Source organism: Melospiza georgiana, chromosome 19, assembly GCF_028018845.1.
Source record: "Melospiza georgiana isolate bMelGeo1 chromosome 19, bMelGeo1.pri, whole genome shotgun sequence".
NCBI lineage: Eukaryota > Metazoa > Chordata > Aves > Passeriformes > Passerellidae > Melospiza > Melospiza georgiana.
The window spans coordinates 8,893,548-8,914,943 of NC_080448.1; the positions used below are offsets into that span (position 1 = coordinate 8,893,548).

At 63.1% G+C, this 21,396-nt stretch overlaps 3 protein-coding genes across 3 annotated transcripts in view; 2 read left to right on the forward strand and 1 right to left on the reverse strand.

Moving 5' to 3' along the window:
* The window catches only part of RTN4RL1 (reticulon 4 receptor like 1), a 29,292-nt gene extending 28,792 nt beyond the window's left edge, over positions 1–500 (reverse strand). Inside the window, exon 1 of the mRNA XM_058037772.1 lies at positions 422–500. Within this exon, the coding sequence (XP_057893755.1) occupies positions 422–434 (13 nt within the window). The 5' untranslated portion in view covers positions 435–500. The remainder of the gene's footprint in view (positions 1–421) is intronic.
* Positions 501–2,164: 1,664 nt separating this feature from the next.
* On the forward strand, positions 2,165–19,912 carry DPH1 (diphthamide biosynthesis 1). Its single transcript, XM_058037525.1, has 12 exons — positions 2,165–2,224; positions 2,920–3,066; positions 5,142–5,205; positions 12,670–12,791; positions 14,464–14,618; positions 15,224–15,345; positions 16,815–16,883; positions 17,570–17,726; positions 18,575–18,675; positions 18,895–18,973; positions 19,224–19,355; positions 19,686–19,912. The coding sequence occupies exons 1-12, from the start codon at positions 2,176–2,178 to the stop codon at positions 19,758–19,760; spliced, it is 1,272 nt and encodes a 423-aa protein (XP_057893508.1). The 5' UTR covers positions 2,165–2,175; the 3' UTR covers positions 19,761–19,912.
* On the forward strand, positions 19,847–21,044 carry OVCA2 (OVCA2 serine hydrolase domain containing). Its single transcript, XM_058037526.1, has one exon. The coding sequence runs from the start codon at positions 19,855–19,857 to the stop codon at positions 20,851–20,853; it is 999 nt and encodes a 332-aa protein (XP_057893509.1). The 5' UTR covers positions 19,847–19,854; the 3' UTR covers positions 20,854–21,044.
* The last annotated feature ends 352 nt before the right edge of the window (positions 21,045–21,396 follow it).

Below are 21,396 nucleotides of genomic sequence, written 5' to 3' on the forward strand. Positions count from 1 at the left end.
GGGACGGCGAGCCCCAACTTCCCCGCCGAGCCCCCCGCGCTCCCCGGCGAGCCCCGTTTGCCGTTCCCTCGCTTTGAGGAACGAGCACCGACCCCCCCCGCTCCCGCCGCATGCCCGCTGCCTCCGGGACCCGCCGTAGCCCGGCACCCGCGGGACCCGCCGCGTCCCCGGTCCTGCGGGACCCGGCGCCCGCCCTGCCTCCCGTCGCTCCTCCCGGTCTCCCGCCTCCCCGCCGCGCCGCGCTCCCGCCGGTGCCGCTCCCCGGGGGGTGCCCGAGCCTCGGTGGCGGCGCCGGTAACGCGGTGGCGGCGGGGGGCGCCCGGCGGCGCGGCCCCAACTTCGGCGGGGAGACAAACTTCGGGGCCGGCCCCGCTGCCCCCGGTGCCCGCGGCGCCCGCCGCCCTCCCGGTGCGCTGCTCACCTTGGCGGAGCATCTTGGAGCCGGGGCGGGCGCGGTCTCCCGGCGGCGGCGGCGGCGGCGCTCAGAGCCTCGGGCGCGGCGGCGGCGAGCGGTAGCGGCGGCGGCGGCTGCTGCTGTACCGGGAACGAGGAGCCGGAGCCCGGGCGAGCGGCCCCCGCGGGGGCATGGCGGGCCGAGCCGCAGCGGCACCGGGGAGCGGCGGCCCCGGAGCACCGGGGAGCGCCGGCCGCGCCTCTGCCCGCCGCGCGTCCCGCCGCCGGCTTTTAGGGGGGAGCCGCCCCCTCGGGGCTGGGGCCGCCGCCGCCCCCCACCCCCTCGGGCAGAGCCTATAAAGGGGTGCCCGGTGCCGGTGCCGCGCTGCCTGCAGCGGCGGGCAGGGCTGGGCAGGGCGGGGCGGGGCAGCGACGGGGCGGGCAGGGCTGGGCTGGGCCGGGCTGGGCTGGGCTGGGCGAGCCCCCCCCGGGCCCCCCCTTCCGCCGCCGCCGCCGCCTCTCCCGCCTCCCGTGGACAGTTCGTGAAAGTGCCGCTGCTCCCGTTCCCCGCGCCGCCGCCCTCCCTCCGCCCCGCCGGGGGAACGGCCCAGCGCCGCCCCCCGCCAGCTCTGCGGTGCTCCCGGGACCGGCTGTCACCCCCGGCACACCGTTGTCCCCTCTGCCGTCGCCCTCCGCACCGTGCCCCGTTATCGCAGCGAGGCTCCGCCGCGCCGCCCCGAGCCTGCCGTGATCACGGCTGTCCCCGCTGTCCCGCCTGCCCAGCGCCGTCCCTGCCGCTCCCCGGGGACCGTCCGTCCCCTCGGCCCCGTATCGTCCCCTCTGCCCGCCGTGTCCTGCCGAGATGTCGCCGTCCGATCGGGTCTCCGCTGTCCGCGCTGTCCTCGCCGCCCCGGCACGGTCCCGCCGCTCCCTACAGTGTCCTCCGCCCCTTCTCGTCCCCGCCGTCCCACCGGGGTCACCGGGGGGCTCTGCTGTCCCCTCTGCTTCCCGGTGGCCGCTGTCCCCTTTGTGTCCCGATCCCTGCTGTCCCCGCGCTCTCCGCCGCGGTCCCGACACCCCGGTGTCCCCGAGCTGTCCCCGGACAGTCCCTCCCGCCCCCTCCCCGTTATGCCCCCGGGAGCGCAGCTGTCCCCCCCGCCCCGTCGGGATCGCTGCTTTCATCGGGGGGTCCCCGCTGCCTCCTCGGGGTTCTGTCGTCCCCTGGAGGTCCCCGCTGACCCCAGACTGTCCCTGCTGCCTCTCGAGGGTCCCTCTTGCCTCCTTCCCTCTGTCCCACCACGACTCCCGTTATCCCCACTGACCCAAGAGTGTCCCGTTACTCCACCGGGAGCACCGCTGTCCTCACGGCACTGTCGGGATCCCCGTTATCTCCAGGGGGTCCCCATTACCCTCAGGCCCCTCTTGCCCCACGCTTCGTAGGAGCATGAGGGGGTCACACACGGTGCCGGTGCCGTCCCCGTGTTAACGTTAGGACAGGTTAACCCTGAAACACTCAGCACCGCGAGGGATGCGGCAGCACCACGTCCCCGACGTGAAGGGCGGACAGCCCTGCCATGGCAGCGCTTGTCACACCCCACTGCACTCCCAGCGTCCCGCCGGGACCGTGCCGAGAGCGCTCGGTCCCCGCCTGTCCGCGCCGCCCGTCCCGTCCCGTCGGGGCCCGCCCGGTGCGCTCCCGAGCTCGATCTCTCGGCCGGCGGCTGCTCCGGCCTTGCGCGGGGATCGCTTAGTGCTGCCTTCCGCCCCCACGTGCGCACAGCCATGGCGGCCCCCGTGCGGGCCGGGAGCGCGGCCCCGGTGCCGGCCAAAGGTGCGCCGGGACCGCTCCAGCGCGGGGTTCTGCTGCCGCTACCGGCCGCCGTGCTGCTTGCCTCGACGGGGGAGGCCCGGCCGGTGGCGGGAGGTGGCTCCCCCACCGTCGCGGCCACCCCCGCCGCCGGCCCGGCCCAGCTGGCCCTTTGTCGGTTGTGCCGTGGGCCGTGCGGGGAGGGTTCGGTGGCTCGTGAGCGCCGGTGTTGGGCTGGAAATAGTGAATAATCCCCCTGCTGTCACTCCCCCGCTGCACTCTGGCATCGCCGAGATGTAGGGGGGCGGCTGCTGTCGGGGGGCGGCTTCGGGATGAGGCTCCCGGGGATGGCTCAGCCGGCACCGGGCGGCTCCCTCCCGGTGGGATAACGGGATCCCCTTGCTGGGGAAACCGGGGTGCATTACGGTGTCAGCGGGGTGCTGGTGATGAGCCTTGAGGGGCTGTGCGTGCTGTGCCCTCGCTGTGGGTTCAGCCAGCTGCACTCACCGGGTTTCACATCGTTACTGCGGCGCTTTCTGGGCTAAAAAATCCGCCTTGTCCCCCAGAAAGCGAGAGCACTCTGCCCCCAGCGTGCAGGGCAGGCCCCGGCCCTGTTCCCCACTGTCCCCAGAGGTGTGAGCCGTGACCCAAGGACAGCACGGTGACCCGTGCCGTGCCCTCTGACCGCTCCTTTCGGTCTCTCCCCGTTTGTCCCGCAGCCCGAGCCCGGCTGGTGGCCCAGCAGATCCCCGAGGAGATCCTGGGCAACGCGGAGCTGCGGGAGGCGACTCTGGCCCTGCCCCCCAACTACAACTTCGAGATCCCCAAGACCATCTGGCGCATCCGGCAGGCTGGTGCCAGGAAGGGTGAGCGCTGCCCCGGGGCATGAGCGGGTTTGGGGCTGGTTTGTGCTGCTGAGCCCCTCCTGTGGGGCAGGCGAGGCTGGGGCTGAGCTGCTGCTGTGCCCTCGGTGTGTTCAGCTCTGTGTTGGCGAGCTCTGCTCCTCTCCGGGGGGGTTAATAGATCTGTATCTCTGGATTATAATCACATTGGACAGGACAGGTTGAGCTGCGTGGACCTGTCAGCCTGGAGATGTGTCTGGGATGCTGGCCAGGTCCCTGCTGTGCTCCTCTTGCCTCTCTCCTCTCTCCCTGCGCTTTCCTGACGCGCTGCTGGCGCTGGCAAGGGGGAGCCCCCACAACACCGGGCACCGGGTGGGGCTGGCAGGGAGCTGGGCCGTGCTGCTGCCTGCTCTGAACCTTCCTCGGAGGAGCAGGGGAATGATTGTGGAGCCTTCAGGTGTGCGCTCAGCTCGGGGGAGCAGGGCTGGGAGCCTCCTCCTCCATCCCCGGGTGTCACCAGCGTCCCCACCCTGCCTTCACCTGCACGCAGGGGCTGCTCGTGCGGGTTTGCAACGCTTTGTATCCACCTGGGAACGGCTCTGCCTGCTGCCATGGCTGGCAGGATGTTCTGGAGGCCGAGCTGCTCGCCGCTGCCGTGCCCGAGGGCCGCAGGGTGCGGGGCTGCGCTGCCCATCCCGGCTCTGGGGTGGCAGTCGGGGCTGGGCGTGTCCCAGCAGGACGCGGCGGGGCCGCCCGGCCGTGCTGGCTCTGCCTTTCCTCGCCGTGTTTTGCCGCTTGGCACCTCCTAATTAAATGTAAATATGCGGCTGGGATTTAGGCTTCCGAGCTGGGAGCCGAGCCCATCAGGCAGCCAGCCGTGCTGGGATTTAAAAATCCGCGTGTGCAGAGAGCAGCCAGGGGCTCGTTGCTGGGGGAACGCAGCCTCCCACAGGGCTGCAGCCAGCCCTGCCTGTGCCCGGCCTGCTGCGGGCTTCGGGGGGCTGGGGAGCACCCCCTCTTCCCCGTGGTGGAGAGTGACCTCCTGCCAAGCTGCTCTTTGCAGATCTAGGGTGGAGGGTAGCCCCAAAATGGGCCAAAATGGGCTCAAATCGGCTCAGTGGGGGATGCTGGGATGTGGAACCTCATCCCTGCCAGGTCAGGTTGCTGGCAGAGCATGTGCAGCTTTCCTGCAGGTTGGAACAGGGTGGGATCTGCCTGATTGGAGCCAGGCCTTCACACAGCTCCACGCTGGCCTGGGCTGGGCCTGGAAGCACAGGGATATTGGAGAGAGTGTTTGGATAGATAGCACAGAAGCTGGGATATCTTAGTGGGATTGGGAGGTGAAAGAACAACAGGATTAGTGGGGCCTCCTCCATTTACCTCCTCCATCATGGTCCCTGCTCCTCCCCACCAGCCCGTGGAGCCCAGGCACTGGGCAGTTTGCTGGCCTTTGGAGGAATGGGGATTGTTCTGATTGTTCTGTGAGGAGGGAGCAAATGAGGAAACATGAATTTGTTGTTGAATAAATTCCTGCAAGGCACAAGGCTGCGGCTGTTGCTGGCCACCCTCCTGAAATGGAGAGAGGAGCTGCGAGGGAGGTGTGGAGAAGGGCACTGAGGATGATCAAAGGTTTGGAGCAGCTTCTGTATAAGGAGAGATTAAATAGGTTTAGATCCTTTAGCTTGGAAAAGAGGTGAACGAAAGGGGATATGATAGGGATGTGGAATTGTGAATGATGCGGAGAGGCTGAACAGGGGATGATTATTCACTCTTGTACCAGGAGAACCAGGGGCACACGTTTACATTATTAGGAGCAGGTTTAAAATAAACAGAAGAAAGTCCCTTTTGCTGTGCAGCACATAATTAAAATCTGGAAGTCATTACAGTGGGAAGTGGGAAAGAGCAGCAGTGTCAGTGGGTTCAGAGAGGGATGAGGTGTGGATGCAGCCCAAGGCAGGGCAGGCTGCACCCCAGCTGCCAGAGCCACAGGGATTTTTGGCCAACACCTGCCTGGTCTGGGGAGGGTGGTTTGTGGCTGCACCTTGAGCTGGTTCCCACTTTAGGATGTCTCCTAACCCCGTGGCTGTTTCTCTTCCCAGTGGCCCTGCAGATGCCAGAAGGGCTCCTCATGTTCGCCTGCACCATCGCTGACATCATTGAGCGGTAAGAGCACGGCTTTTCCCTGTGGGGCTGCCCAGGGGATGGGCAATACTGCAGGGGATGGCTTGGCCCCTGGAAGGAAGAGGGCTGTGGATGAGGAGGTGCTGTGGCTGTGGCCACAACCTGGCTGGGCAGCGCTGTGGCGGGTGACAAGGACCTGCTGCCATCCCTGGGGACAGGGACCGGCTCGGTGCCAGCCCAGCTCGGCTTCTCCTCCCCTCTGCGCTGTGCCGGGAGCTGCTGACAGGCTCAGCGTGCCGGGCCCCGCAGGGGTGCTGGAGCCGGGAGCAGCCGTGTTAACAAGCGGCTGACGCCAGCCCGGTGCCCCGGCAGCGCCCCGGGGAGGGCCGGCAGCGGGGCCAGCGCTGCGGCAGGGACCCAGCCTCCTCCCCGGCCTCGTCCTGCCGCTGCAGCCGCCGAGATGTGCAGGGGCAGCCCCGCTGCGGCAGGGGAGGCTCGAGGCCACGCTGGTGGCACGGAGAGGGTCACTCCTGCTGGGTGACCCCATGGCCACGGCTCCTCTTGATTTTTCCGAGCCGCTTGAGAGGCGAGGCTGAGGCATTGGAGGGGAGCTGGGCAGTGCGGTGACAGTGGATGCAGGCACCTTGCAGAAATTGGCCGTGATCTCTTTCCTGCTGAGCGCTTCTGCCTTCCTCCCCACCCACCGCAGCCCCCTCCGCAGCCCCTCTGTGTTTTAGCACAATGAATTAGTGCTAATAGCACTTCGTGCCTCGTCTGCCATCGGGGTCGTGGCACTCATTAGCAGCTGCCTTGCCTGGCTGCCGTGCTGGGTGGGAAGGCAGCCGTGCCCGCGGGCTTTGTCCCCGCTCTGCCATCGCCTCCCCACACTGGGTGGGAAGGTGGGCACGGGCGGGGGGGCAGGGGATGGGTGCGAGTGTGGGCAGCTCGGCGTGGGTTTGTCCCTTTAAGTGGAGCTGCCTCCTCTCCGGCTTTGGCACCCAGCCGCTTTCATGTCTCCGACTTCAAAGGCAGCGGATTAAGGGGCTCTTTTATCTGAATGAAACCTTAAGCCACACTTCCCGGTGGATGGTGCATTCCAGGGTGCTGAATGCCAGGGTGCTGCTGGATTCTGGGGTGCTGGCATCCTCGCTGGGCTGGTGAGGGGGTGCTGCGTGGGTGGAGGAGGGGATGTGGGGGCACCGATGGGATGGTGTTTGGATGGGGGATGGCTTCAAGGCTGAGCAGGAGGGCTGTATCTTCCCTCACTGCCATCATGCAGCACCCAGAGATGCTCCACTGCCAATCCCTTACTGGGAGCACTGGGTGCCATCCGTGACCCTGGCTGGGGATGTGGACTGACAGCCACAGGATAGTGGCTGTGGGCAGGAGTGAGCCCAGCCCTGTGTCCACTCTCTTGGGGACACACTGGGGACCCAGCCACACTGCTGGAGGTGAGGTGTGAATCGGCAGGTGGCCTCGTTAGTTCCTGCCTCTTCCTGCTATTAATATTCATGGCCAGCATTAATGTGGAATGGAAGCTCGGCCACCACCCGCTCCTGCCGGCCCTCCTCACCCAGCGCTGGGGCCGGATGAGCCTCATCCGTGACAGGAATCGCTGCAGCTGTGTGTGCTCTGGCTGCTGTCACCAGGCTGGGGACAGGGGCTTGGGGTACCATCAGCCCTGGGCTGGCGTCCCCTTCCTCCTGGTGACAGAGAGGATGTGACAGGAATACCTGTGTGCCCACTGGGGGCATTGCTCAGCGAGCAGCCCCTTTCCCCGGGTGAGTTCCCCCTGCCCTGCATTCCCTGCTGCTGGCTGCAGAGCCGTGCCCAGGGCTGTGCCCCTGGGGTGACAGTGCCCACCCCTGTGTGTGTTTGGGTCGAACTGGAGCCCTGTCAGCTGCCACTCAGACAGAATATTTATCCCTTCTGCTGGAGCTGCCTTCTAATAGAGTATTTGTGCCGTGGCCTGGTGCTGCTGGGAGAGCCGGGAGCGGGGATGTGCCTCACTCCCCCGCACCGCAGGAGGGGGACACGCTGCTCGCTGTGCGTCTGTCTGTCCCCGCGCCGTGGGATGGCAGTGTCACCACGTCCCTCGGGGCCGTGTGGGAGTGAGCAGGCCCCCGGGGAGAGCTCCGTGGAGCGAGGAGGGGAGGGGGGCGGCCAGGTCGGAGCTTCCCAGCATTGCCCTGGCGCTGGCCGAGCCCCCAGGGGCTGCGGGGATGGAGATGCAGCCGAAGCATCGCCAGAAAGGCCGGTGGGCTTCTCAGCCTGGAGCCTTTGAAACCGAGAGCACACTCGGAGCATTGACCGGTGTGAGGCCACTTAATTACGCTTAATAGGTTTGTCATTGTCACAGCCGTGCCGGGGGGGGAGGACATCGGGGCCGGGGTCTGCTGGCTGCCGGCGCCACATCACGACACTGCCGCGGCACCTTCCAGATTGGCTCCGTTTGTCACGGCTGATGCAATTCGGCGGGGAGGAACTCGTGCTGGGGGGCGGCAGCGTGGGGGGAGCTCGGACCACAGCTCGGGGAGGGGCAGCCCCCCCCCAAGCCCAGCCGCTGTCATGCCGGGGAGGTGGCAGTCGTGTCCCCCCACCCCAGCTGTGCAGGCAGGAGCGGGCCCCTGCTCCCCTCCCTGCCGCGGCTGGAGCAGACGGATCAGCTGGGCTCTCAGCTGGGCTTTTGATTCCGTGTTAATAAAGTCGGCTGTCGGGCTTCGCAGCTGCTAATCCCTCTGTCTTCCTGTGCCACGCCGGGGTGAGAGGCTCCTGCTAATCAGCCCGGGCTGGGTGGTGGGGATGGGCAATGGTGGGGGGCTCAGGGGTGTCCTGATGCTTGCAGAGGCTGCCCTGACGTAGCTTTAAACACCTCCCAACTCCCAGTGCCTTTTAAACACCTCCCAACTCCCAGTGGCTTTTAAGCACATTTTTAAACACCTCCCAACTCCCAGTGCCTTTTAAACACCTCCCAACTCCCAGTGGCTTTTGAAGATCCATGCAAGGCGGTGCTGGAGGTGCACAGATCATCCCAGTCTCATCCTGCTGACTCAGGAGCAGACAGGGACTTTTTGGAGTGGCACTGGTTGAACAATAAAAGAGTTAAACATCTGTATGCACAGCCCAGCAGCTGTGGCAGAGCTTGAAATGCCCCACTATGGCCAGGACAAAAGAGGCCCTGATGGATGGTGTGCCCCACACAGTGCCCAGTGCCATGGCTGGTGTGCCCAGCCCATTCCCAGTGCCAGCAGGTGCCAGGTCCCTTGGCCAGGCAGCTCTGCCATGTGGCACTGAGCAGTGTGGCACTGAATGCTGTGATGAAGCTGGCAGCAATCACCAGGAGGTCCCAAAGGCCACCCTGGGACACTAACAGGGATCAGGATCTGGCCTCAGCTGCACAGTGCCGTGGCTCTGCTGGCCAGCACTGCCTTCCCTCGTCCTTTTCAGCACAACCTGGAGGCTCTGGCAGCGGGTGCACACTGTGCAGGGGAATTTAATCACTGTCATTAACCACACAACAGCATCATTAGGAGGAATGAAGTTCTCACTTCATTGGAGATGCTCAAAACCTTCTACCCGGGTGGTGGCTGCGCCAGGGGGATTGGGCTGGGGGGAATGTGTGGGGTCTATAGGGCTGGCACCTCCCAGGGCTGGGATGTGCCAGCACAGTGTGGTGCCCACCACCAGTGCCCCATGCCACCTCCTTGTATCCCACAGAGCTCTCTGTTGTGACCCTTAGTTTGTCTTATTTTGGTTTTTTTTTGTTGCTACCCGACCAGCAAAGCTGGGGTGCCCTGGGACTTGCCCCTTGAGAGGTGGTGTTTGCCCTGCCACCTACAGTGATGACAGAGTGGGAAGTCCCTCAGGGGAGGGGACTGAGCTGGAGATGGTTCCTCCTGGGGGGCTATGGGGACACTCACCTCTCCCCATCACGCCCCACTTGCAGAAGCTCTGTGGGGCTCCATCTGCAGCCAGGCTCTTCCAGCACCAATTGCAATAAAACCTCAAACTCATTACTTTCATTATGTGCAGCCTTCCCTGTGCTAATGAAGTTGGGAGTCTGGTAATGGGGCTTGGTGATGGGCTTCTCTGCTAATTGAGTGCACTGTTCTCAGCCAGGGCTGGGCTCAGCCCCCACAGCCCAGGACAGCAGCACCCACGGGTGTCCTGGGACACGCTGGGCTTGGGCACAGGGCAGGCAATTGTGGGGTGGTTATAGGGTGGTTGTGGGGTATTTGAAGGGCCACGTGCAGGTGAGACAGGTGGCTGTGAGGCAAGGGGCAGCACCGTGTCCCCAGCACAACATGCAGGCACCCTGGCGTCCCAGTGCTGCCTCCATCCTCTCACAGCACAGGGGTGCCAGGACTGGCCACTCTCAGCCCAGTGCCCTCAATCCCCTCCCCACCAAGGGCTGGTGGGCACACAGGGGCTGAGGACTCGTCCCTGCCGGGGAGAGCAGCTCTGCCTCATGGCTCGAGGACCAGCCCTGTATCATTCACACGCTGCCAAGGGACCTCGCGCTCCTGCCAGCAGCAAATGCTCTCATTCATTTTTCGAGGGGCTGGGATAAATCAGGGCTGCTCCAGCCAAGTGCCTGTGCTCAGGTGACAGGAACTGGCTACCCCATGCTTGGAGACACGCAGGCCCCACGTGTGCATGTCTCTGAGCCAGCGTTTTCAGCCCCAAAACTTGTCCCTGGATTGCTGCTGCTTCCATCCTGTGCTGGGGAGCAGGGCTGGGAGGGTCTGGGGTCCCAGCTGGGATCAGGGTGGGACCTGGCCTGCCCTGGGGCACATCCTGCCAGTGCTGAACATGGCTCTTTATAAATGGGATTTTGGGAGCCATCTGTTTAAAGGAGCAGATAATGAATTAGGGGGAGATGAGAAAAATGCTAAGGCCAGGCGGTTTTTCAGAATGAGCCGGGGGTTTGCGGGACGTAAAAGATGAATAACCTCCCCACGTGTTCAATATTCATGAGCTCCCAGCTGTAATGAGCATCTCAGCACTGGGTGGGGACATCCCTGTCACCACTGCCAGCACGCTGCTGGGACCCATCCGTGGCTGTGACAACTTCCAGGGACACAAAACACTGACAAAGATGCTGCTGTGGCTGCCCCTTGCCCACGGCCTGGTCCGGGCTGGTTGGGAAGCAGCTCCCCAGCCCGCGTTGGAGGCAGGTGGCTGCTAATTGACATTTCCTTCCTCTGTAGTTTGATGAAAGACTCTGGCGACACTGAACTGATTAAAACATCAAGGGGAGGCCCTGGTGCCTGCCTTTGATTTGTCTCTGGAGATGATTACGGCTCCGCTCGATTGTCCAGCCCAGCCAGAGCGGGTGAAGCCGGTGTGTGCCATCCTGGAGCCCCTCCTGCAGCACCGCCAGGCTCCTGGCTTTGCCAGGGTTCCCTCCTCACCAGGCACCATCCCGTGGCATCTTTGCTCACCTGCGACTCCACTCCCTGCATCCAGAGGAGGAATCTTGCCCACGGCCAGTGCAGGGCTCAGCCTCATCTCTCCCTGCCCAGCTGCAGCCCCACACATCAGGCAGGGCCACGGGCACCTCTGCCCTCCTCCTTCCACTGTTGCTATTTCACTTTCTTGCTCTTCACCCCCAGGGACTTTCTCTGGGGTTTGGGCCAATTTGCATACATTTTAATCTATAAAAAATTAAGCGGCGCTGGCTGCCGCTCTGAGTCAGACCTCCCCATCCTGAATCTTAAGGAGCTGAATAATTTTCCACTTTTGCTGAGATGTGTGGAGTCTGATTCATGTTCATCTCATCACCTCTCATTAGAGGAGGGGGCTGGGGGCTCGGAAAGGTGGGAAGAGCCTTCTGGAACCTTCAGTGGCAGCCCCCAGCCCCACGGTGTGCCCACGTGGGCAGTGGAGGAGCCATCCTCCCATCCAGGCCACGCTGGCCGTGAGGAATGGCGGGATTTGGGCGCTGGCAGGATCTTGCCCATCTTCTGACGTTCCCCAACCATTGGGGAGCAGGAGCTGCCCAGACCAGACTGAGGTGAGGGTGGCTGTGCCCCCTCCTCGGGGATGCTCCAGCATTGCTGCTCCCCTTTCCCCCTCCCCGGGCACTGATGGAGGGGCCAGAGCTGTTAATATTCAGCACGCTCCGCCATTTCTCCACCTTCTGCCATCTGCCCAGCTCTGCCCACCATTTCTATTCTTGCCGCCGACATAACGCTCCCTGCCTGGCGCTCGGGGGGAGCGCGGGACCCTGGCCCCCGGCCAGGCATGGGTGCTGCAGGGGGTGACGCTGTGCCAGGGCCCCCTCCTGCCCTGGTGCCCGGTGCCAGCAGCAGGGGGGACCCCGCTGGCACGGAGCTACAGCAGGCTGCCTCAATTAAATGAGGAATTAGCATCTGGTTTAAGCAGCCCCTCCAGGCACGGGGCTTTGTCATCGCGATACCTGCTCTCATCCTGCTGCGGCAGCTCCCCGGGAAGGTAGCCAAGCTAATAATCCCCCAAAATGGTGCCATAAATACCCACAAAGGTGGTGCCTCTGAATGATGCCAGAGCCCTGGCTTTGCTGCTCGGTGCTGGTGTGTGCCACTTCACCCACGGGCTGGGTGTGGACTGGAGCACTGGGGGTAGGGGACAGCACCGGTGGTGGTTTGGTGCTTTCTCTTGGTGCCAAGTGCCACTTAAGCACCAGCTCTTCTGGAGGTCACACAGCTTGGCCACACAGCCAGGTGCAGATTGGATTCACCAGCTCACACAGTGCCCACAGCCATGGGGTGGTGGTGGTTTGGCTGGCACCACAAGGGATGCCAGGACAGCTGTTCCGCCCGTCCTGGTGGCTCCAGTCCCCAGGGCTGGCTGGTGGAAGCGGTGGCACCACAAGGGATACCAGGACAGCCCATCCTGGTGGCTCCAGTCCCCAGGGCTGGCTGGTGGAAGCAGTGGCACCACAAGGGATACCAGGACAGCCCATCCTGGTGGCTCCAGTCCCCAGGGCTGGCTGGTGGAAGCGGTGGCACCACAAGGGATACCAGGACAGCCCATCCTGGTGGCTCCAGTCCCCAGGGCTGGCTGGTGGAAGCGGTGGCACCACAAGGGGTACCAGGACAGCCCATCCTGGTGGCTCCAGTCCCCAGGGCTGGCTGGTGGAAGCGGTGGCACCACAAGGGGTACCAGGACAGCCCATCCTGGTGGCTCCAGTCCCCAGGGCTGGCTGGTGGAAGTGGTGGCACCACGCTGTGCCGGGTCTCCCTCTGCTGCTCTCCCTGCTGGAGCATTAGGAATCTGGCAGCGTATTGTTTGATGAGTGGATAATCCGCTGAATTGCAAACAGCTTTACCCAATTGAAGAGGCGGATTACCGCTCTCCAGCTTAATCATGTTGACATCTCGGAGAGTAGCCAGTGCTTGTCCTCTCCGGCGCGTGGCTCGGTGGCGGCGCGGGGTCCCCCCGTGGTGACACGCCACGGGGCTGGGGGGCAGGACCTGGGCTGTGGTGACACGGCTGTGACCCTCGGTGCTGTCCCTCCCGCAGGTTCACGGATGCAGAGGCAGTGGTGATGGGAGACGTGACCTACGGCGCCTGCTGCGTGGATGACTACACGGCCCGGGCCCTGGGCGCCGACTTCCTGGTGCACTATGGACACAGCTGCCTCAGTAGGTGACACTGAGCCCCAGGGTGCTGCTGGGGTGCCCGTGTGTGTCATTGTGCCCATGCCACACCGAGCAACTCCACACCCCTCTGGATGCCAGCTCAGAGACTTAGTGCCAAAGGCTAATCCCTTCCCAAAGGGCTTTCTGTTCTCCAGTTCAGCTGCTGGCTTTGGATGGGGCCGGGCTGGCTGGGTGGCTGCTCCCAGGCAGGATTTGGGGTGCAGCAGGGCGTGCTCATCCTGCTCAGCTGCTGCAGCAGCACACACAGCTCCAGCCGTGTCCCCGAGAGCAGAGCAGCGAGGCCATGGCTTGGCAGGACCCCCTGGCCCAGGGGATGAGGCTGCTCCTGCTCCCCACCTGGCCTCTGAGGAGTGATGACAAAGGGAATGGTGGCAGAGGAGAGCAGGGGCCTGGGGGTACCGCTTGCCCCAGGGCCAGGAAAGGCAGCTTTGAGGGTACAGTGCAGGCTGGGCGGGGAAGAGAGGAGGAGGAGGAGGCTGTGTGCTCCCCAGGCGGACAGTACTCTGGATCCAGTTGCCATGGAAACTGCGCTGCTGTCCCAGATGCTGCTAACTTTGAAGTCCACCCAGGATGGAATCAGCCCAAAAATAACAATAAGACGCTCTGGGTTTTAAGGTGGATCTGCAGAATTGCCATAATGAGTAGGAGGTGTGTGCATCCCTGCTGCTGCCACACTCCCAGCACCTGGCAGCCCTCCTGGACGTTTATGGGGCCCTATAAATGGGTTTGAAGAATTGCATCAGGCTCTGTGTGAAATACTGACTCCCCAGTTGAGAACTCTGTCCTGAAAGCCACGCTGGTGTGAGCGTTCCTGGTGATAAATATGTGTGCTAGGTGCTTTGTTACGGGAGGAGGGTTATGGGCACCACTGGAACAGGGAGTATAAAACTCCTGGTTTGTAACCTGCTGCTCATGAATGAACAGCAGGAAGGGGAAGAAGGGGCCGTATCCATCAGGCTGCTCCAGGGAATGGGGGTCACATCAGCTGGAGCTGCTCCCTGCAGGGACAGGCAGGCACTGCCACGCTGACTGTCACCACACCAGCTGCCATCTGCTGCTCATGGCCTCATTTCCCTTGCCTGCTCTGGGTTGGGTGGGTCACGGGGCAGAGCTGGGTGGGTCACAGGGCACCCTGGGTTACCCACGGGCTGCCGTGAGGATGCTGGGCTCATTTTGAGTTGCCCAAAGTGATCCTGTCAGCAGGGTGGCCGATGGTGAGGCACACGATGCTTCCTGCTCCCTGCCAGCCCCACGTGCCCCGCAGGAGGGAGTAATTTGCACTTAATTGTGATCAGGCAAAGAGCACCAAAATGGGAAGTGAACATGGAGCTGTGGATCGATGTGGACTCTGTGTACTTTAATTATTCACTTAATCGTGGTGACAAAGGCTTCTTAGCACCAGGGGTAATTAGATTTGTGTTCATTGATTCCCCAGGCTGCCATTATCTGGAGAGAAACGAGCGGGTGCTCTCTGTGGCTCCCATCTGCACCCCCTGCCCTGGGTGCCAGCACGGCAGAGGGGTGGCACAGCCCAGCCTGCCTGTGCCAGGGCAGTTTGGGGCACAGGGAGCCCCACGAACAGGCAGCAACAGCTTGGGGCTCGCTGGAGCCCTGATGTAACCCCCACTCAGACTCTGTCTCCTCCTGTCACCAGTTCCCATCGACTCCACCCAGGGGCTGAAGATGCTCTATGTGTTTGTGGACATAAAGATCGATGCATCCCATTTCCTTGAGACCATTCGCTTCAACTTTGCAGCAGGCACCTCCCTGGCCCTGGTCAGCACCATCCAGTTTGTCTCCACGTTGCAGGTGGGGTGCAAATCCCTGGCTTTTGTCTCCCCCTGAGTTTTCCTGTGGCTCAGCCCTTCCCTGTCCCAGCCCCGCGGCTGCCCCGGGGTGCTGATGGAGCCGGTTCCCCTCTGACGAGTCTCTGCAATAATGTGGTGCTGCCAGAACGTTGATCAAGTACTTTATAATAACTCTGATCAATGTTTCATGGCGGCACCCCTCCCCTGCTCCCCCGGGAGCTGCTCTGGAAATGTCAGGGCAGGCGGTGGAGCACTTGGCATTTTGATGCAGTGCCGGCAGCGGCCGGGGGAGCTCCGGCGGCTCTGTCTGTCTGCCCCTCAACGGCCGGCTGGCCAGGAGGGGAGGAGATGAATGAGCCTCTTGAGCCGTGTCTATCAAAACACGGGGCCATCCAAGCGTTAAGCCTTTTCCCTTGTCTTTTAATTGATACTTTGGTCGAGCCTCGCTGAGCATCCCCGGCTGCGCGCGGGGGCCGTTCCTGGTGCCGCCCCAAGCGGGCTGGTTCCCCTCCACAACAGCTGGGACTGCCAGGGCTGGGTGTCCCCAAGGGTCCTCAGCCACCCTTTGTGCTATTCCTGCCCCTGCTGAGCCCACATCTCCCACAGGCAGTGTCACAGGAGCTGCGTTCCCAGTACAAGGTGTGTGTGCCCCAGTGTAAGCCACTGTCCCCGGGAGAGATCCTGGGCTGCACGTCACCCCGGCTCGCTCAGGACACGGATGCCATTGTGTGAGTACCCGGGGTCCTTCAGCACCCTCTTGCCTGGCCCTGACTTGCCATCCTTCCTGCACCCCCTGCCTGGTTTGTGCAATTTTAGAGGGTGTTCAGGGCTATCCACAGGTTGGGATGGGCCCCCTTCAGCTCCTCATGCTGCTTTAGGTGATGTGTGCTTGTAGCACCCTCCTGCCTGGCCCTGATTTGCCATCCTTCCTTCACCCCCTGCCTGGTTTTGTGCAGTTTTAGAGGGTGTTCAAGGCTATCCACAGGTTGGGATGGGCCCCCTTCAGCTCCTCATGCTGCTTTAGGTGATGTGTGCTTGTAGCACCCTCCTGCCTGGCCCTGACTTGCCATCCTTCCTGCACCCCCTGCCTGGTTTTGTGCAGTTTTAGGGCGATCCACAGGCTGGGATGGGCCCCCTTCAGCTCCTCACGCTGCTTTAAGTGGCGTGTGCTTGTAGCAGGGAGGAAATAATTGAGTCGTATATCAGAATAGATAATAGATGGAAGGGCGGGTGGATAATTGGAAAAGACAAATGGCCGGGGCCCAACATCACAGCAACATTAATTTTATTTAAGGACAGCAAATTAGAGGGAGCACTTCGCTTCCTATCACCTAATTATTTTAGGTAATGGAAATGCTTAATGTACTGTGAATACAGTGTGCTGCAGAATAAATAAATACAAGGACCCCACCCTTGGGGGGAGCTGGGGAGCCCAGGTGTGGGTTTGGGCTTTGCTGAACTCCTTCTTGCCCACGCTGCCGGGAGCCAGCAGCACCAGCGCCTTTCCAAGCACGGCCATGCAGGGAGCTGGGCTCCACATTGCTGGACACAGGGGCAGTGGGAGCTGTGGATTCATCCTGAGCCACTCTCTGTCTCTCCAAGGACACCAGGGGCAGCCAGGCTGGCACTGCATGGGTGAGAGTGGGTCCCTGCAGCTGGCACAGGAGCAGCAGTGCGGTACCAACGCGCGCAGGTGCACTCGGCCTTACCTGTGTCCTCCCTGCATTATTATTTTCTTCTTTGCACCGTCTCTGGGGCTAACTTTTGCAGACAAATTAGCTTTGATCTCCCAAAATGTCATTCTCCAATTAAGGGCAAAATCTAGTCAAGTTTTACGTCTGAATTCATTTTCCAGGCCCTCACTCCATTAGGGCAGCTGAATGAAAGGCTTTGAAATGTAATTGCTGACTGGAAATCCGATTAGAAATGGAAGCAGCAACGTCTAGAACCAGCCATTGAGATGGAGCAGCTCCCAGCCGCCCCGTGCTGGTGTGAGCACCCCTCCTTGCTCTGAGCACGGCTGCCTCTCCAGCCCTGCCATGCCAGGGAGCCCTGGCTGTGCCTGCTGCCCCTGGGTCCCACCACAGGAGCTTGAATTCCTGACATCTCCACTGTGCTGCAGTTTGGAAAACCAGTGGACACATGGATAGGGTGCTGCTGTTTCCCAATGCCAAAACTCTCCCTCCCCTCTCTGCAGGTATTTGGGCGACGGGCGCTTCCACCTGGAGTCCATCATGATCGCCAACCCAGGGATACCTGCATACAGGTACAGGCTCCAATCCCATGGTGGGGACCTCCCCATCTGTGCCCCCATGTGCCCCCCAGCAGCAGGCATGGGCAGGTGAGAGGCCACGGGGTGGGTGGGGAGGTGCTTGGGGGAGATGAACACCAGCCATTTACTCCGGCTGAATATAAACATTTTGACAAGTACCTGTGAAAGCTCGTGGAGGTGCAGCCATTAAAGCCCGGCTGCTGCAGGCAGAGGCCATAAAGCGCGATGATGAGGCCGCTGAAAGCAGATGAAATATCAGGAGTGAAAGGCTGGGCCCATTTGGAGGAATCTGAATTTCCTAGTAGGTCGTTTGTTACAAACGGGAGGCGCACGTCAGGTTTATGGCGCTGGTGAAGCTGCCTAAACCCGAGTGGGATTTGATTAAAATTCTCCTCGTCAAACAAAGCAACAAATCAAAGAATTCTTCATAATTGATGAGCCAGGATGGGGGGGGGAGCTGAGTGTGAAGCTGAGCAGGGAGCCGAGCCTGTGCTGGGCGTTGGGGTGCTGTGGTGGGACACTTGTCCCTATCCCTGTCCTTGTCCCCTAACGAGCCGGCTGGGTCCTACATCAGCCAGGAGGACAGATGCTGTGGGAGGCAATTAGTGCTAATGAGGGACAGGCATGGCTGGGAGGAGGGCAGGTGATGGAGCCCGTGTGAGCCTGGCTGTGCTTTGCAGGTACGATCCCTACAGCAAAGTGTTCTCTCAGGAGCACTACAGCCACGAGCGCATGCACCGCGCCCGGCAGGACGCCATCCTCACTGCCAGCTCTGCCCGCTCATGGGGGCTCATCCTGGGCACGCTGGGACGTCAGGGCTCCCCCAGCATCCTGCAGGTACCAGCCCCACTGCCCAATGTCCCCACTGGGCACCAGGAGCTGCTGTTGGGTGTGGGGAAGGGCTGGACCATCGCTGCCAGGGTGGATGTGGCACCGCTGGCAACCCATCCGTGGCCACTGGCCCCAGCCTGCGTGGGCAATTAGCAGCAGATGAGGGAGGCTGGACAAGGGCTCATTAAAGCCGTTCCTGGGGAGAGCTGGCCAGTCTTGGAGAACCCCCCCCTCGCCCAGACAGCTCGGCAATTAATTGGCTGGGTTTGTTTTAATTGGATGAACTTGCGATCAGGTTCAGCCTCCCTGCTCAGCTGCCGGGCTGGCGCTTTCTGCGCCCCGGCTGGGAGAGGGGAGCAGGACAGCAGAGTTCTGCCCTCTGAGCATGGTGGCCCTGCTCACACCCAGAGGTGCTGGGGTGGCCACCGGTGAGATTTGAGGCAGGGCAGCAAGGTCCCAGCTGCTCTTCCACAGTGGGCATGGCCAGGGCTGGCTGGGCAGGGGGTGATTTGTGCCACCTCTGGAGGACAAGGACATCTCTGGCCCCTCTCCTCCTCCTGCAAGCCCTGGCTGCAGCCAGCCCGTGACAGGCGGGTGTCCCAGGGCAGGCAGCCGCTAACGAGAACAGATTGTTGTCATTGAGCAGTAATTACTTCATTAGGCTGAGGCACGTGCTGGGGAGAGCTGGGCACAAGCCGGAGCCATGGCCACAGTCTGGCCTATGACTGCCAAGGGGACACGTGGGGCAGAGCTGGGACCCACAGAGGGTCTGATGGCCAGGAAGGGGCTGTGGGCAGGGCTTGGGGGTGTTGCTGGGAGACCCTAACCCTGCCAGGTGCCTTTTTCCCCTGCAGCACCTGGAGTCACGTCTCCGTGCCCTGGGCCGGCCCTACGTGCGGGTGCTGCTGTCTGAGATCTTCCCCAGCAAGTTAAAGCTCTTCCCAGAAGTGGATGTGTGAGTGCTGCTGACCCCCCTCGAGCCCCAGGGTGCCCCATCCCTGTGCAATTCCTGCTTGAAGCTGTCCCTGACACTTCTGTCCTGCAGGGAAGGGACATGGCTGTCCTTACCAGGGTGGTGCTGGCACAGTGGGGACCTTCTGGGGTTCTGCTGAGGGGCTTCACTGTGCCTTGTTCTTCCCAAAACGCTCGTCCCCACTGTGACATTTCCTTCCAGGTGGGTGCAGGTAGCCTGTCCCCGGCTCTCCATCGACTGGGGAGAAGCCTTCAGCAAGCCACTGCTGACACCCTATGAGGTGAGCACCCCTCTCTGCTTTGGGGGGACGGTCCTGGCTTGGGGTGATGCACCAGAGCAGCCTTGGGGATGTCCCTGCCCCCAGACAGTGTCCCCTCCTCTCTGCACCTGTGCTCTGTGCACATTCCAGGCATGCTGTTGGGATATCCAATATTTTGTGAAACCTGTGGGATTCCCAGTGCCTCCAGCTTTGCCCCAGCCGTGCCCTGTGCAGGCACCACTTGCGGACTCATCCCTGGTCCTCTCCACAGGCTGCAGTGGCTCTCCAGGACATCGAGTGGCAGCAGCCTTACCCCATGGACTTCTATGCCAGCCAGTCCCTGGGGCCGTGGACGGTGAACCACGGTGGCGCCCAGCCCCCGCGCCGCGCCCGGCCGGCACAGGTGGGCAGCGGGGGGACACCACCAGGGTCCCGCTCGGTCCCTCGGGCCGGTGAGAGCACCGGGACGGGCTGAGCGCCCGGTGCCGCTCGGTGTCACGTACCGAAAGCGCCACCCCGTGGTGTCGTTGCCACCGAGCAGTAACGGGGACAGTGCCAGCCCGGCCCGGGGGAGGGACACGCGGGTCCCCGCAGCCGTGTCGGAGTGAGCGCCTGCCGAGCCCCGCGGATCCCTGGGGGGGTTTTCCCCGGGGGTGCTGCGGGCTGGACACGGACCGGCCCATGGCAGCTCCGGCCGCGGCTGGGACATCCCTCACCCTCCCTGTCCCTGCAGGGGAAGCCACCGGCGCCCCCCGCCCCGCCCGAGGGTGGGGAGCAGCCAAGCACCGGGGACCTCGCAGCCCCGTGAGTGTCGCCCGCAGCTGCCGCGCTCCGGGACCTGGCGGGGACAGCGGCGGGGGCACCGCTGATGTGAGCACCACCGGGACCCCCTACTGCAACGGATGGGGTCGCACCCCGTAACTCGACAACACCGCTGCCCGCAAGGACCGACCCCGGCTGTCCTCGGGGAGTTGCCCCTTGCAGGACCGGGTCGTGCTGCCGCCCTGCCCGGGTCTCACCGGGGGTCGCGTCCCGCCCGCCCCGCCGGGGCTGCCCCATCCTCACACCCACCGGTGACCTCCCGCCGCCGGGGGGCGCCGTCAGCTCCGCGGAGCCGCTCCGCTCGCCCTCGTCTGCCCAGCCAATCAGCGCGCGGCGTTTCGGCGGGAAGGCGGAAGTGGCGCTGCCGGGGCGCGGCCATGGCGGAGGCGCGGCCGCTGCGGCTGCTGGCGCTGCACGGGTACCGGCAGAGCGCCCGCCGCCTCCGCCAGCGCACCGGCGCGCTCCGCAAGGCCCTGCGCGGCCGCGCCGAGCTGGTGCCCATCGACGCGCCGCACCGCCTGCCCGCCAGCGCTGAGGACGACCCCGACGGGGATGACCCCCCCCGCGGCTGGTGGTTCTCCGGGCCCGGCACGTTCGAGGCGGGCGAAGCGGCCGCGGCTCCGGCGGGGCTGGAGGAGTCGCTGTCGGCCGTGGCGGCGGCGCTGGCGGAGCACGGGCCCTTCGACGGGCTGCTGGGCTTCAGCCAGGGCGCGGCGCTGGCCGCCATGGTGTGCGCGCTGCGGGCCCGCGGCGATCCGCGCTTCCCGGTGGCCTTCGCCGTGCTGGTGGCCGCGTTCGCCAGCCGCGCCCCGGCACACGGACACTTCTACCGGGAGCCCATCGCCCTGCCCTCGCTGCACGTCGTGGGCGACACGGACGCCGTGATCGCAGCGGCGCTGAGCAGGGAGCTGGCGCAGTGCTTCGTGGAGCCCGTGGTGCTCTCGCACCCCGGCGGGCACTTCATCCCCGCGGCTGCGGCGCAGAAGAAAGCCTACCTGGAATTCCTGGAACGCTTCTGCCCCGGGCAGGGCCAGGCCGAGCGCCCAGAGGCTGGGGAGGCTCGAGAAGGGGCTCTGTAATAAAGAAGGGCTCTGGTGAGCCATGTGCAGCCACCCATCCTGTGAAACTTCACTGTTTCCGTGCCTCCAGAGGGACCAGAGAACAGCTCACTGCTCTTCAGTGTTCACCCAGGCCAGGCTCAATGGTTCTTTTATCTCCCTTTTTTTCAGCTTTGTTGTATACATCAGTATAAAATATATATGTATATATATGTGTGTGTATATACATATGTATGTATATAAAGTTATATAGAACACGAGTGTGGGGGTGTGACAGTGAGGGGGTTGAAGGCAGGAGGGTGACACTGCTCTGTGGGCAAGGTGCTTTCAGAGAGTCCAACACCTGCTCAAAAGGAGAGTTCCTCAGCTCAGCCACAGGAAGTATCTGCAGAGCACAGAGCTCTTGCAGTTTTACACCCCAAAACCTCGTGGTTTTTAATATCTGTTAAGCCAAGCTTCCAGCTGGTCTGGGCCTGGAAAACCCTCTCTCTCATCCTTGGCAGTGCCAGGGCTGGTGTTTGTTTCAGGAATGAAATGCCTGCTGGCTCAATGTGCATGTGTTGA

What these genes read in the sequence shown, in the direction of transcription:
- OVCA2 (XM_058037526.1), top strand. Translation starts at nt 19,855, where the DNA reads ATGGGGTCGCACCCCGTAACTCGACAACACCGCTGCCCGCAAGGACCG.
- DPH1 (XM_058037525.1), top strand. Translation starts at nt 2,176, where the DNA reads ATGGCGGCCCCCGTGCGGGCCGGGAGCGCGGCCCCGGTGCCGGCCAAA. An exon ending in AGTTTGTCTCCACGTTGCAG is followed by an intron (nt 14,619 to 15,223) that starts GTGGGGTGCAAA and finishes CATCTCCCACAG; the next exon opens with GCAGTGTCACAGGAGCTGCG. An exon ending in CACTGCTGACACCCTATGAG is followed by an intron (nt 18,974 to 19,223) that starts GTGAGCACCCCT and finishes TCCTCTCCACAG; the next exon opens with GCTGCAGTGGCTCTCCAGGA.